At 36.9% G+C, this 14,415-nt stretch overlaps 1 protein-coding gene across 6 annotated transcripts in view; it reads right to left on the reverse strand.

The window, feature by feature from the left end:
- Positions 1-355: 355 nt before the first annotated feature.
- LOC132819773 (girdin-like) overlaps positions 356-14,415 on the reverse strand; it is a 378,017-nt gene continuing 363,957 nt past the window's right edge. For 4 of the 6 annotated variants that reach the window (XM_060831524.1, XM_060831522.1, XM_060831523.1 and 1 more), the window contains exons 29-31: positions 13,931-14,208; positions 8,926-9,412; positions 2,165-2,267 (exon numbers count right to left, since the gene is read on the reverse strand). In XM_060831524.1, coding sequence (XP_060687507.1) covers positions 2,203-2,267; positions 8,926-9,412; positions 13,931-14,208 — 830 coding nt within the window. In that variant the 3' untranslated portion in view covers positions 2,165-2,202. Of the gene's footprint in view, positions 619-2,164; positions 2,268-8,925; positions 9,413-13,930; positions 14,209-14,415 lie in introns of those variants that run through there. The other 2 variants (XM_060831521.1, XM_060831525.1) reach the window with 2 other exon arrangements.

Below are 14,415 nucleotides of genomic sequence, written 5' to 3' on the forward strand. Positions count from 1 at the left end.
GGCATTTACATTATATACTTGAGTCTTGGATTACAAGCCAAAAATAAGTGTTACGGTATTATAAACCTTAATTTGACATCATTATGCAATGGCATACATCATGCAATATGTAAAACCCCAAAGACAGTTAGTGCAAAATAGCGTAAGCTATGTGATTTTATGCAGGATGCAGTGCAGTTCTACAACACTACTGTTTGTGTCTGCACAGTATTGCAAATTATAAAACGACCATAAAGTTTGTTTTTAAAGCTTTAATGAAAAATTAAAACAAACTAAAGTATGCTGTAACTTGTTCTTAAAATTCAGTTAGATGAACAGTTTATAAAACTGTTCATAGCATCTAAATTGTATTCAATTTTCTTGTAAGATTTTAATGACCTCTGGTGAAATCTGTGGAACTACACAAAAATTGTTACTCTGCAAGTATTACATAACAACACTTGAGTCCAAATGTGCTCCTTGATTCAAGGAACAGTACATGTCTCATTATGCTTAATGAAAGGAGGTCACTGAATAGATTTCATCATTTAATGCTTTAGTAATATTTCTTTATGGAGACAGTCTTGGTGCTTCTGAACTATAGGTTTCAAATTGACAGTTTGAAGGACACTTTTCTTTCTGTTTTGCAGATCAGAGGAAAGAAAATGAAAAAGAATTTAGAAACTACTTTAGAATAATGGCAACGTTTGAAACAAGTAAAAACAAGAAACAGTACCAAATGTCATAAATGCATCATGCACAAAGAAACTTAAATGGTAGAAACGGCAGCACAAAACAAACATTCCTCGAGTGATAATGATTAATCATTGCATGCCAGATGTCATAGGCATTTTATGAATAAAAGAGAAATTACTTTAATGAGGCAGAAATGAAGTGACTAGCAAAATACTCAGCTTTAGCTCCTGAACCTTATTTACATACTCTGATCCTGACCTTTTCCTGAAGGCAGTGTGTTGGGAATATGCCAAAATTGGTATGGTGTCAAGTAGCTGTGAAGAAGCTTTAAACTAGTCCTTTGATAAATTAAGTACAGGTTGGGGGAAGAGGGGAGGATTAATAAGTGAGGGAAGGAAGAGGTCTTGGGTATTTTTGTGGGTTCAAAATGAGCACTCCTGGTTCTTCTGATCCACAAAGAACCTAACAAAACTTACAAAAAAATTACTTAACTGGGCCCTCTGTGAACAGGATCCCTGCTGCCACCAGCTTTTGTTAGTCAGCTGGGGTAGACACACTTTAATGAGTCTTCTTGTTAAAATGAATTTGTCTGATCCTTTGGAACAGGTGGCCTTAACTGTGTCTGAATACAGATAAGTAAAAATGAAAAGAACCATGTATGTGTTGGCAGCACAGATTAGAGTTGGCATTTGGGTCCTTTCTTTACCACTATGTCTTATGAATGTTTTTAAAAGGGAAACTATATTCCTCTTAAGTACCTGTTGATCTAAAATCATACTTAGATATCTATACCATATCTATTAGTGTCCCTTATTTTAAAAAAAATTTTTTGAAAGCAAATATTTTGTGGAAAATTTACCCAGCAGTGACAACACAATGGAGAAAATGAAAATCTACATCACTGCAATGTAATTTTCCCACAAAAACGTTTTCTTCTCTAGATTTCCATGGCCAAACTCTTTTGAAATGTGCAACATGGGGACAAAGGAAGGCAGAGACACTTGCAAGTATACAGTATCCCTCTTATTAGCAATTAGAATGGAGTAGTAATTTGGATGAATATATTTACCCATGAAAACACTTAAACAGTTTGTAGCATTTGCCAGTAAATAGAGAGAACATTACAAAAGAACCTTAATACATATGTGAAAAGGCAATAAATCACGAAAGATTAAAATTAGTAAGCCATAGCAGTGGATTGCATGTATACAAAATAAATAAACTTTAAACATTTATTGCCTTTTGTATTAAGCAATATATGGAAGCCCCTGCCCAGGCATGCAGAATGAAAAATTAACAGTTAATATTGCTTAATGCATACTAATGCATTATACAAAGCCAATTTATAAGAATAAGCAAGCACATTTTTAGATCTGTTAAGCCAGCCACAGCAGAATGTTTCTGGAATAAAGTGCTATAAGGGTAATGTTAGTTTGTAAATAGGTAAATGGTCTGATCCTCCCATTTACACTCTGGGCAGGAAACTCACCACTGTACCCCAAATCACAAGATGAAGAACATTTACATCTAGGAGCTCTGTTGCTCCTCAGTTTTGCCTTGTGTACTTCTGAGTTCCTGCACAGATCCCATATCTGCAGAAAATAATCAAAGTACTTTAAATGGATCATTTACCTGCCAAACGTGTTTCAATAGTTTGAGTTTTAATATTTTTGCCTTGGGGTGAATGTACATGCTAATGCAAAATAGTTTGGCTTCTCGGGTGTTAGGGCTCAAACGGATGCTGGGGCATATGGCACTTTCATTCTGGTTTGCTTCAGCGTCACGGTCAGGCTTTTACTCAGAAGAAAGGCTTGATTTATACTGTTATTACACCATCAGTGACAAAGTGGACATAATTTTAGTGCAAAATCATCAAGTTGTGTAAAAAAACTCTAGCTGCAACTAACTCAAGTCATTGGGCTATAAAGTACAGGAGTCATTAAAATTTCCTGATTAAATTAATGATTTTATTTAATGGCACAGATAACCTATGTTTAAGTGAGGCATTTTAGGATAATTACAAAATAAAATTGCTCTTTAAACATACTTTTTACTATCACTTAAATTTATTTTGTTTGGTTTTCCCAATGTTTAGTGTTTTGATACTTAGAGACACCTAAAGTTGAAACTATTAAATAATGTAAAACAATGGCAGAAGAACTCAGCGGTCTTTGAATATTGCTCTGTATTAGATAAATGCATTACAGGTAATTGGTGAATTTTCTGTGGGTATCTGTTATTATCATCACCACAGCTAAATTAACAATTTCAAGTGTTTCTTTTTAAATGGTGAAGATATGCAGTCCATCTACTTTTAATAAAATTGTTTCAGTTTCTTACCAAACTTCAGTTTCTTACTGTGTTTTATGATGTTATCCCCCGCCCTCTATCCAATGCTTTTACTATCAAGTAAGTTTCCAAAGTGAGATATCTGGTCTGGGAGTATCTTATACTCAACATCTTTATTTTATTGGCCTTCAACACTGATTATTTATATTAAAATGCACCATGAGCTATTTTTAAAAATACTGATACAGCTTGTGAACCATACTCAATCAAACAATCTTCTTTGCCTTCAGCTACCTATGTTCAAATCTAAATCTTTAAAACCCTGGCTAATGTCCAATGGAATAATTCAATATGCTATGTCCAACATTTTGTGGTAGCTGTACCTGCTGTATATTTGCCAGCTATGTGCAAAACTGTGCTCCTGCTGGATGACCATAAGACTGTAAAAAATAGGAGCAGAAATTAGGTCATTCAGCCCACTGAGTCTGCAATCATTGCTGATATGTTTCTTAACCCCATTCTCCTGCTTTCTCCCTGTAACCTTTGATCCTCAAGAACCTATCTATCTCAGTCTTAAATATACTCAATGACCTGGCCTCCACAGCCTTCTGTGGCAATGAATTCCATAGATTCACCACTCTCTGGCTGGAAGACTCTCTGTTCTAAAAGGTCTTCCCTTTACTCTAAAGCTGTACCCTTGGGTTCTAATCTCTCCTACCAATGCAAATATCTTCCCAACATCTACTCTGTCTAGGCAATTCAGTATTCTCTATGTTTGATTTAGATCCCCCTCCCCCCACCCCATCCTTCTAAACTCTTATCGAGTATAAACCCAGAGTCCTCAGACTTTCCTCATATGTTAAGCTGTTCATTCCTGGGACCATTCTCGTGAACCTCCTCTGAACATGCTCCAGGGCCAGTACATCCTTCCTGAGATATAGCACCCAAAACTGCGCATAATACTCCAAATGTGGTCTGACCATATCCTTAAAGAGTCTCAGAAATACATCCCTGCTTTTATATTAAAATTTTCTCAAAATAAATGCCATAATTGCATTTGTCTTCCTAATTACTGACACAACTGCAAGTTTATCTTGAGAGATTCCTGGACTGGAACTCCCAAATCTCTTTGCACTTCAGACTTCTGAATTTTATCCCCATTTAGAAAATAGTCCATTCTTTCTACCAAAGTGCATGACCTCACACTTTCTCACACTGTACTCCATCTGCCACTACTTTGCCCAGTGTCCTAATGTGTCCAAATCTTTCTGCAGCCTCCCCACCTTGTCCTCTACCTATCGTTGTATTGTTTGCAAACTTAGTCAGAATGCCTTCAGTTCCTTCATCTTGATTGTTAATCTGAGCCTTGTAGAACACCACTTGTCACTGACTGCTATCCTGAGAAGGATTCTTTTATCCCCACTCTCTGCTTTCTGCCAATCCTCTATCCATGCTAGCACCTTGCCTGTGACACCATGTGCCCTTATCTTACTCAGTAGCCTCCTGTGCGGCACCTTGTCAAAGGTCTTCTTGAAGTCCAGGTGGATAACATCTATTGGCTCTCCTTGGTCTAGCCTGCTTGTTACTTTCTTAAAGAATTCTAGCAGGTTTGTCAGGCATGACCTCCCCTTGATGACCATGCTGAAACCATGCTGACTTTGCCCTATTTTACCATACATTTCCAAATGTATGGAATGGAATGGATATAGAATGGAATATCAAAGCACAAGAAAAATGGAAGATATAAAACAGAGACAAAGTATAATATACAAACAGAACATCTCTAACTTGTGATTCATTGATTATACTTTCAAAAACATGCAAAAAACAAGATATTTGAATATCTGATTGTTAGTTTGTATTATATCTGCAAAAATATGCTGATGCAAGATCAGTCGTTTACCAATTCATACAGAGGAAACGCACAGCAAGGAGAGAACCAGACATGCACAGGGTGAAACATGCATGATAACATTACACCAGCCGTTTGCAAATGTTTAAACAGGCAAGTTTTTTTTAAAAATTAAAGTTAAATTCACATTACAAATACATAGATTATAAAAAACTTCAATGCTAACTTTTTTCTCTACACAAGTGATAACAAATCGGGTAACTCTAGTATTAAACTTGCTGAAAAAATGAAAAGACATTCTAAAGCCTGTTCCACCCAAATCTAGAAGTTCTCTGATGAATACAATATGTACAGAATTTGAGTAGGACAATAACCTTTATCAGAATCTTCACATGTTGAATTAATACCAACTCTGTGGACATGCTGGAATATTTGACATTGGGGAAGAAGTTGACTTTTTAAAAAAAATATAGAAACAACGTATTTGGAACTAATTTACTGTTCTAGTTTGTTTTTAACCCACTTAGTATCCATTGAAATATTTCAATAAAGCTAAAGTCTGAGTTTAACTTGCTAATAAAACCCTATGTAACATTTATATTTTACACTGGCTTCTTAATGAAGCAAGCAAACATATATTTTAGTTACTAAAGTAATTTGTTTGATTACTAAATTAAGTGTTTTTAGATGGACAATATTCAAAAGTTTTAAAATTTGAACTACCTTTTATGTCATAACATCTTAATCTATGCTAAATGATTATCCTTAAGAAATAAATCTAACTTTCTCAAAAATGTATAATTCTGCACCTCTGATTTTTAAGGAACTTTTAAAACCTTATATTTTAACATTTTTCATTTATATTGACAGGAATGTAAGCATTTTAGTGACTAGAACACAGTATTAGTAACAATTAAATATCCTTTTAGCATCAACATTGAAACTAAATAAGATGCATAGCCAATTTCTTATTTAACTTGGTAAGTCTATCTTAATGCAGCAACAGAAGGAGGGAAAGGAAACTACCTATGATTCTTATTCACCTGAGTTTATAGTCTAATACCAAACTTAGTTTGATTATATGCTGTGTTGCAATCCAAGCCCTGGTCACATAATGTCTTGTATATTTTAACTGTTAACTGTTCTTTCTTCTAATATTATGACGTCTTTATCCAATTTAGCATGCTTTACTGCAAGTGTAACAGGTCCAAATTACAGAAATTTCAAGTTGAATTATTACTAGGAGTTTAGTATCTGTAACAGCGCTATCAATGTTCTTTTAATAGAGCAGATTATAAACATTACAGAATTGCTGTAATACTCAGTGAAGCTGTTGTAGCCAGTGACTTGTGAAAGGTTTGCTTTCAACCGAACATGAAATTCAAATAATATAATCAGAATGTGAGCAACCTGGCAAATAACTAAAGCTGTTCCATGATTTTTTTTAAATTGTAGGTTGATTTGTCCTTTTAAACTGATGTGTTTGGTCAAGACAATTGATGTTGAAACTAGGATAGCTACTGGTCATCTTGAATATTATCATAAATTTGCTAATCAAGTACAACATGATGAAACATGAGCCAAATTTGCCTTAAGCTGCCTTATCACCCAGATGCATTTTCAACTTCTTACTCTAGACTCGTTTAAATTGTCTGTCCCATGCAATTTGTAGTGAACTGGCAGTTGTGCCAAGATAGAAAACCCATAAGTAACACAACAAACCCATCTCAGATAGAACCTTTGTTATACAGACTTTCATGTCATTGTGAACCATTCACATTTGAATGACAGTGGTAGAAGGACATTGTGCTAACCAATTACATCATCTGCTCCCTCTCTATTCCTAAACTAAACTACAGAAGAACTGAATACCCATCTAATTAAGCACATCACTACTTTTCAATTTCTGGTTTCTAACTTTTCTAGCAGAGTGCAATTAGTTGCTTAATGGTGACAACAGAGTCAAAACATAACAGAAAATACTTTTAGGTCTACAAATAATTTAGTTAGCAAGAATCCCGAGATACAGATATACCATTGATTTAAGCTATCAAAGATGAGCTTCATTAAAATAATTCTGAAACAAAATAGTATAATGTAAGAACACCATGTTTTGATTGACTAATAAGTGCTAAACACTGCTTCAAATTAAAATTTCAAATGACCAACAATGGTGTTTTCTCTTATGATAAGATTTTATGGAATAAAAATACATTTTCTCATATCTGCTGGAAAAATAAAATGGACAACAATGTAGTACTTTAAAGTGTTAGCATCTTAACATCTGAAACTTAGTTATGATTTAGAACAGCATACAAAAGCAAGCTAAGTATTGCAGGTTTTTGTTTTCATTAGTTTTAGTTAATATTGTGTAAAATCGGTGTAAAGAAATGTTGCAGGTACAACATATACAGTTGTTGAATGAGATGGCAAATATGAAATTTCAAGTAAAAAGTAAGTAAAAGTTATGTTTTTAGGTCAGAGCTGTCTGTATTCCATTTTGCCCGTCCTATATTTCCATTAGGGCTTCTTTTTTTCTTCAACTCCTCCCCCAATCTGCCTGTCCTTTTTTTCAAAAGAACTGGGCTGAGCTTTGCACCTTTTTAAAACATCCAGTGACAGTAAGTACTTGCCATTTAATAAGTCATAAATGAAAATCTGTGTTCATTGTAACATGGACATATTGGTTCTTGAATTTGTGAAATCATTAGCTGTGCTTTAACTTACTTGCTATTTATTTTTTTCCCAAGATTGTTGAGTCAGAAAGATAAATGACAGTGTCAAAGATGAACTATTTACATATTACTTCTACTAATAATGCAAAAAGGAAAATATGTCAGTGCACTTTACAGAATGGTTCAAGTGGTTAGGCACAACTTAAATTTATACTTTAAAAATATATAGCTGCATAAAATTATTTGCAGTACTTAAGATCCTTTTGATAGAGGACTGTAGGACCACAGCAACTTATTGCACGGTACAATTTAAATGCATTTTAGCAGCTTTCACACATTAAAGAAATATACTAGAAAATGCTGAATGTAAGATGTGTTTACAAGCCAGAGGGACTTCCTTCAAAACAAATTGTGACACTTAAATCAAAAGTAGATTCAGTCAAAAATAAAAAGGATCCAATCAAAAGTTTTCCAACAAAACCAATGCATGGTAAGTTAACACTGAAAATAAGGATTAATTTTATCAAGCTAAGATTTCAACACCAATGTTATGAATGTAGAAAACTTCAGATTGGAAACCTATGTAGATTAACCTATTAGCAAAGGAAGGCATTGAAACATGGTTGCTCATGGATTAATTTGATTTCTGTACACTTGAAAAAGAGTTTATCCAACATCTTATTTCCTACTAGTGTTAAGTAGGTATTCATTTTGCTATTTGGCTCTTAAGATATTTAATACCCTTGTTATTACTTTTATGGCCTTTACTATTTTGAAGTCTGCAAATTGATAATCATTTTGCAGCACAAGCAATGCAAAGTCATTAGACACATCCATATTCATACCACACAGTCTGCTTGTCTTCTGACATTATTGAAGGAGACACGGAAACATTCATGCTTTCTTCTGTACATTCACCAGTTGGGTGATTATGACTAACAGGAGGGGAATTCAACTCACTATTACCCTGATTCTCAAACTTAAATAGTTCGGTGGATTTTGAAATAATGATTCTCTGATCTTGCTCTGGCAACTGGTCTGTTTTAATTGGCGACACCATAGCAATATCAGTTGGCCGTGCTAATGGCAATCTGCTGGTATTACTAAAAGGATTAGTGGATAAATTGGATGAGGAAAGATTAATGCTAGTAAAGGAATCCATTCCATCTGGGTCAGGTTTGGCGACCACAGAGCCAGATACAAGACCAAAACCGAGGGATGAGGCAGACTTTGAAATGGTTTGCCCTTCTTCATCAGTTGCAGCACCTGAGAAAACCCTCTTGATGTTTGTATGATTATAGTCAAAATCTAGAGACTGACTAGAAACAAAGGGACTTATCGATTGAGATTTCTGCAAATTGGATGCTGCTTGAATCTGGCAAGCTACAAGTTGAGGAAAAGGGGGACGGTGGTAATGATCAGCTTGGTACTCACTGGGTAAAGTCCGAGTGCTCGTTACCACCTTGCCTGGAGAAGGATCTATTGACACAGGTGCTCTATTATCTCGTGACATGAATTCGTGAATGCTTGTTCTTCGATTCGACCCCTCTGCTGTAGAGATCACATGACTCGCACGGGGTAGAATAGGAGAACTGGTGCAGTCTGCTTGGGATGGTCGTTGTGGCATACTTGGCAATTCGCTGACAGACACAGTCTTTCCTTGGTTTACAATGGTTGGTTCTGTGGTGGTGCTGGTAACACAGATATGGTCTGATTTCCGAAGAATTGGCCACACGTATTGTTCAGACTTTTGCAATTTGCCAATAAAAGAATCTGCAATCTCTCTTCCTCCAGGTGATTTTACACTCGCACCATTATTGGTTACTTTTTGATTCAATTTCTCAGTTCCACCCAGTTCAGGAAAATCTGCGATTTTTGTGAAAACATCATCTAAAAGATTGTCCTGGCCTTCAGAATGTACCTGTGCAAAGGAAATATGAATAATAAACAAATTGTTAAATATACTTATAAATTTTATCTCAATCGATTTTAACTCTTTCAGCTAAAATATATTACACTCTGCAGCATTTTTCATAGCTGATATCAATGTTATTTGTGAATCTATCAAAAATCTCAATTTGAATATTGGAAGTCTCATCTTTCCTTTCTCATGTAACCTTATAAATAGGTTTGGAGGAGCCTGTTTTGGACTGGGGTGGACAAAATTAAAAATCACAGTACCAGATTATAGTCCAACAGGCTTATTTGGAGGCACTAACTTTCAGAATGCTGCTCCTTCATCAGTTGTTTGTGGAGCAAGACCATACGACATAGAATGTATCGCAAAAGATTACAGTGTCATGCAGCTGAAATGGTATATCGAACAAACCTAGATTGGATGCGAGCATAAGAGGTACAGTTAGTAAGCTTGCAGATGACACCAAAATTGGAGGTGTAGTGGACAACAAAAAGGGTCACCTCAGGTTACAACAGGATCTGGGCCAGATGGGCCAATGGGCTGAGAAGTGGCAGATGGAGTTTAATTCAGATAAGTATGAGGTGCTGCATTTTGGGAAAGCAAATCTTAGCAGGACTTATACACTTAATGGTAAGGTCCTAGGGAGTGTTGCTGAACAAAGAGACCTTGGAGTGCAGGTTCATAGCTCCTTGAAAGTGGAGTCGCAGGTAGATAGGATAGTGAAGGAGGCGTTTGGTATGCTTTCCTTTATTGGTCAGAGTATTGAGTACAGGAGTTGGAAGGTCATGTTGAGGCTGTACAGGACATTGGGTAGGCCACTGTTGGAATACTGCATGCAATTCTGGTCTCTTTCCTATCGGAAAGATGTTGTGAAACTTGAAAGGGTTCAGAAAAGATTTACAAGGATGTTGCCAGGGTTGGAGGATTTGAGCTATAGGGAGAGGATGAACAGGCTGGGGCTGTTTTGCCTGGAGTGTCGGAGGCTGAGGGGTGATCTTATAGAGGTTTACAAAATTGACGGGCATGGATAGGATAAACAGGCAAAGTCTTTTCCCTGGGGTCGGGGAGTCCAGAACTAGAGGCCATAGGTTTAGGTTGAGAGGGGAAAGATATAAAAGACACCTAAGGGGCAGCTTTTTCACGCAGAGGGTGGTACGTGTATGGAATGAGTTAGCAGAGGAAGTGGTGGAGGCTGGTACAATTGCAACATTTAAGAGGCATTTGGATGGGTATATGAATAGGAAGGGTTTGGAGGGATATGGGCTGGGTGGTGGCAGGTGGGACTAGATTGGGTTGGGATATCAGGTCGGCATGGACAGGTTGGACCAAAGGGTCTGTTTCCATGCTGTACATCTCTATGACTCTAAGTCTTTCATCTTTTAGAATAGGTTTACTAGTTTCAGTTCTTTAATATGTAAATCCCAGAACTTCTTTTACAAGATTCTCAAGATTACTTAAGGTTTTATTAGAAAAAGTGGTACCTCAGTTCAAACGATGCATTAAAGGTATGAAGTTAAAGTCTTTCTGTATCCCAATCTTGAATCAGACTGGTTCTACTTCTAAAGTGAAATTTACAAAATATTACATTGATTGACTGCCTGCAGGTTATGCATTTTTTCAGCAAAATAGAATATGTATCTGCAAATATAAATTCACCTCAAACTTGTGTGCGCACGCGCATGCGGGGGGGGGGGGGGAAGAGAGAGAGAGAGAGAGAGAGAGAAACAGAGTGTGTGTGTGCATGTGAGAGAGAGTGTTGCTTGTGTGTCTGTGTGATAAGGAACAAGCCTATGAGAGGGTACATGTGTGGATGAGAGAGAGAGTCTGCGTGTGTGTGTATGTGTGAGAGGGGGAGAGGGAGAGAGTATAGTGCAGTGGGTCACCTATAGTGTGACAAGAACCCAAGGTCCCAGTTGAGGCCATCCTCACGTGTACTGAACTTGGCTATCAGCCTCTGCTCGGCCACTTTGCGTCATTGCCTGTCCCGAAGTCCATTTTGGAGGATGATCATCTGTATGTCCAAGGCAGAATGTCCTGACCGCTGAAGTGTTCCCCGAATGGGAGGGAGCACCCATGCCTGGTGATTGTTGCATGGTGTCCACGCATCTGTTGTCGCAGTGTTTGTTTGGTCTCGACAATATATCAGGCCTTGGAGCATCCTTGCCTGCAGCGTATGAGATAGACAATGTTGGCCAAGTCACATGAGTACCTGCCCACATACATGGTGGGTGGTGTCCCCACGTGTAATGGTAGTATCTATGTCGACACTCTGACACATCTTGCTGTGATTGACATGACAGGGTTGTAGTGTTGTGGTTGCTGTTGTACTGAAGGCTAGGCAGTTTGCTGCTAACAATGATCCGTTTATGGTTCGGTGGTTGTTCAAAGGCGAGATGTGGAAGCGTAGATAAGGTCTTGGCAAGGTGTTCATCCTCATCGGTAATGTGTTGAAGGCTGCGAAGAATACGGTGCAGTTTTATAGCTCCTGGGAAGTATTGGACAACAAAGGGTACCCCGTTCTAAAAGACTAAAGACTTAATCTAGATTTGTTCAATATTTCATTTCAACTACATGACACTGTAATCTGTTGCTATAAATTCTGTGTCTTATGATCCTGCTTCACAACCACCTGAAGAAGCAGGGCTTTAAAAGCTAGTGGCTCCAAATAAATGTGTCAGACTATAATCTGTTGTGCACCTTAAAAAAGGGGCTCCATTCTAAATGAGCTCTCATCGACTAATTTGACTCACAGCTGATCAAATATTCAGATACATATATGCCTACAATCAATGTATTTAAACTGTTAGTCAATATATAGCTTTATAAATAAACCACTTATGGAAACTTCCTTGGATCTCCTTCCGCTTCATCACTTAACTGAACTTCCAATGTGGTAGATGTAGATCTGATAAAATTCCTAGACTGTGTTTTTCTCCCCTCACCATGATTTAAGTTGCAGCATAAACAAATCAGATCTACTGAATAGGGGCTGTTAAGGCAATTGCGATAGCTTTTTTTCCAACTGCTAGTTGTGTAGGAAAATAAAAGCAGAAAAAATATCAGATAAGCTATAGTTTGAGAATTTTGGTTGAAGATGTGAAGATTGGGTTTCTCCAAAGAAATTGTTTGAATGGAGAGTTAATGATATATATTTATTTCAGGATCAGTTGCAACTGATTTGTTACATCCTGCCATGAATTCAATAGTATCCTATGTTATGGAATAGGCCAGACCACTTAAAACATTCTTAAACAGGCAGCCCTAGACCTAACTTTGCAATTTGTTTCAGTAAGTGTTCAGTGAAAATTACCCAGAGTAAGATAGCTAGGTTGACTATTCAAACAGACAAAAATGTATTCACAAAATTACATAATGGAACACGAAGAACAGAATAAAGAACCCCTACAGAACTCAACCTATCAAGCTAGACTTAATTATGCTGTTCTGAATATACACAACAGTCCCAATAAGCAAACTCCCTATAAAACCCAGTATAAATGGAACATGTGCTTACAGGTTGAAGTTGAAGAGCAGAAAAGAGAGTTTCCACATAGCTCCCTGTTGAACTCCCAGTTCAAGACCGAATTAAAACTGCTCAGCTCAGCTAGCTAAACAGCTGACCACTCCCCTCTCTTGAGACAGGTCACTTAAAAAGCATGACCACTTTGGCCTGAAGTCTCATCTGTTTACATATAACCAAAATGCCTCTCAAAATCCTTTTCATCTTTGTACCAAACCAGACTGATTGGAGTCCGGCCCAGTTTATTGCCCCTCTGAAAAAAAATCAAGGACAGAGTCTCCTTCAGTCAAGGAACAGCTTTCAGAAAAAAAAGGGACTAGTTTTGTGACATCTACTACATTTGTAAACTTCAAGGTTTGAAAATAAAATCAAAAAATTAGTGATGAGTTTTGCTATAATTAAGAATTATACAGACATTTCAGCAGCAAACTCCAGGAAACATACTTGGAAAAGGATGCAGGATACATGGATTCAGCAATTATAAAAACTAGGTAGATTAGATAAGCTTGTATTGCGTTCTGTATAGTTTTGACAACTGAAGGTGATCCAACTAAGTTGCTTAAAATGAGCAAGGAATTTCTTAGATTAGTTAAAGATAAATTAATTCTTTTCGGGAGGAAGTCCTGAGGAAGTAGGCACAACTTTGAAATTAGATCCAGGTCATTTAGGAATGAAATCAGGGAATGTTTTTCACTTAAAATATGCAGTTGGAAACCCAGAGGTCTCTCTCCAGATAGGCTGTGGATAGAAGGTCAAGTGAAATTTTTAAGATGGAGATCAACTGGTAAACATATCAGAGAACTTGGAACAAAGTGAGTAAATGGAGTTGTGTACAGCAAACAAAAGAAAATGAGAAAGTTAGCCACAAACAGAACTTTGAGGGAAAGGGAGAAAACATTAGCTAGCTCCATCTCAATATACCAGTTCACAGACTGTAAATGACAAACAATTGATCAAGAAATACTATAACTGGTGTAGACTAAATTTTCTGTGCAACTGACCTCTGGACATTGGTTTATGTTGCTTTCCTCTAGAAATTGTTGCAAGGTAACTACTTCACTTCCAGGCGATGTAGCTTTATTTCTTTGCTGAGAATGAGCTTGGGTTTCATCACTTCTAGGTTCTTCATTTTGGAGGGATGAGTTGACTTTTTCCAAGTTTTGTACATGTTGGTTATATTGAAGGCTGCTGCTCAACAATACCTGTTCATCATAAACTGGACCATATTCTCCACTGCTGTGGCTTTGGGATCTACTGTGGCTGCCATTAACTGCACCTGCTTTGAAGCAAAAAACATGACCACATAAAACCTAATCTCATCTCCCAGATTGGCAATGAAATACTGAGAACAGGAAAAACACCTGGCATATCGATGCAAATAGAATGAAAAAGAAAGGTTAAATCATTGCAGATTAGAGCACTTAATATTGTAATGGAACATTAACAAATTTTACATTTACTGTGAAATTTGAAAGGGAATGCTTTT

Source organism: Hemiscyllium ocellatum, chromosome 10, assembly GCF_020745735.1.
Source record: "Hemiscyllium ocellatum isolate sHemOce1 chromosome 10, sHemOce1.pat.X.cur, whole genome shotgun sequence".
NCBI lineage: Eukaryota > Metazoa > Chordata > Chondrichthyes > Orectolobiformes > Hemiscylliidae > Hemiscyllium > Hemiscyllium ocellatum.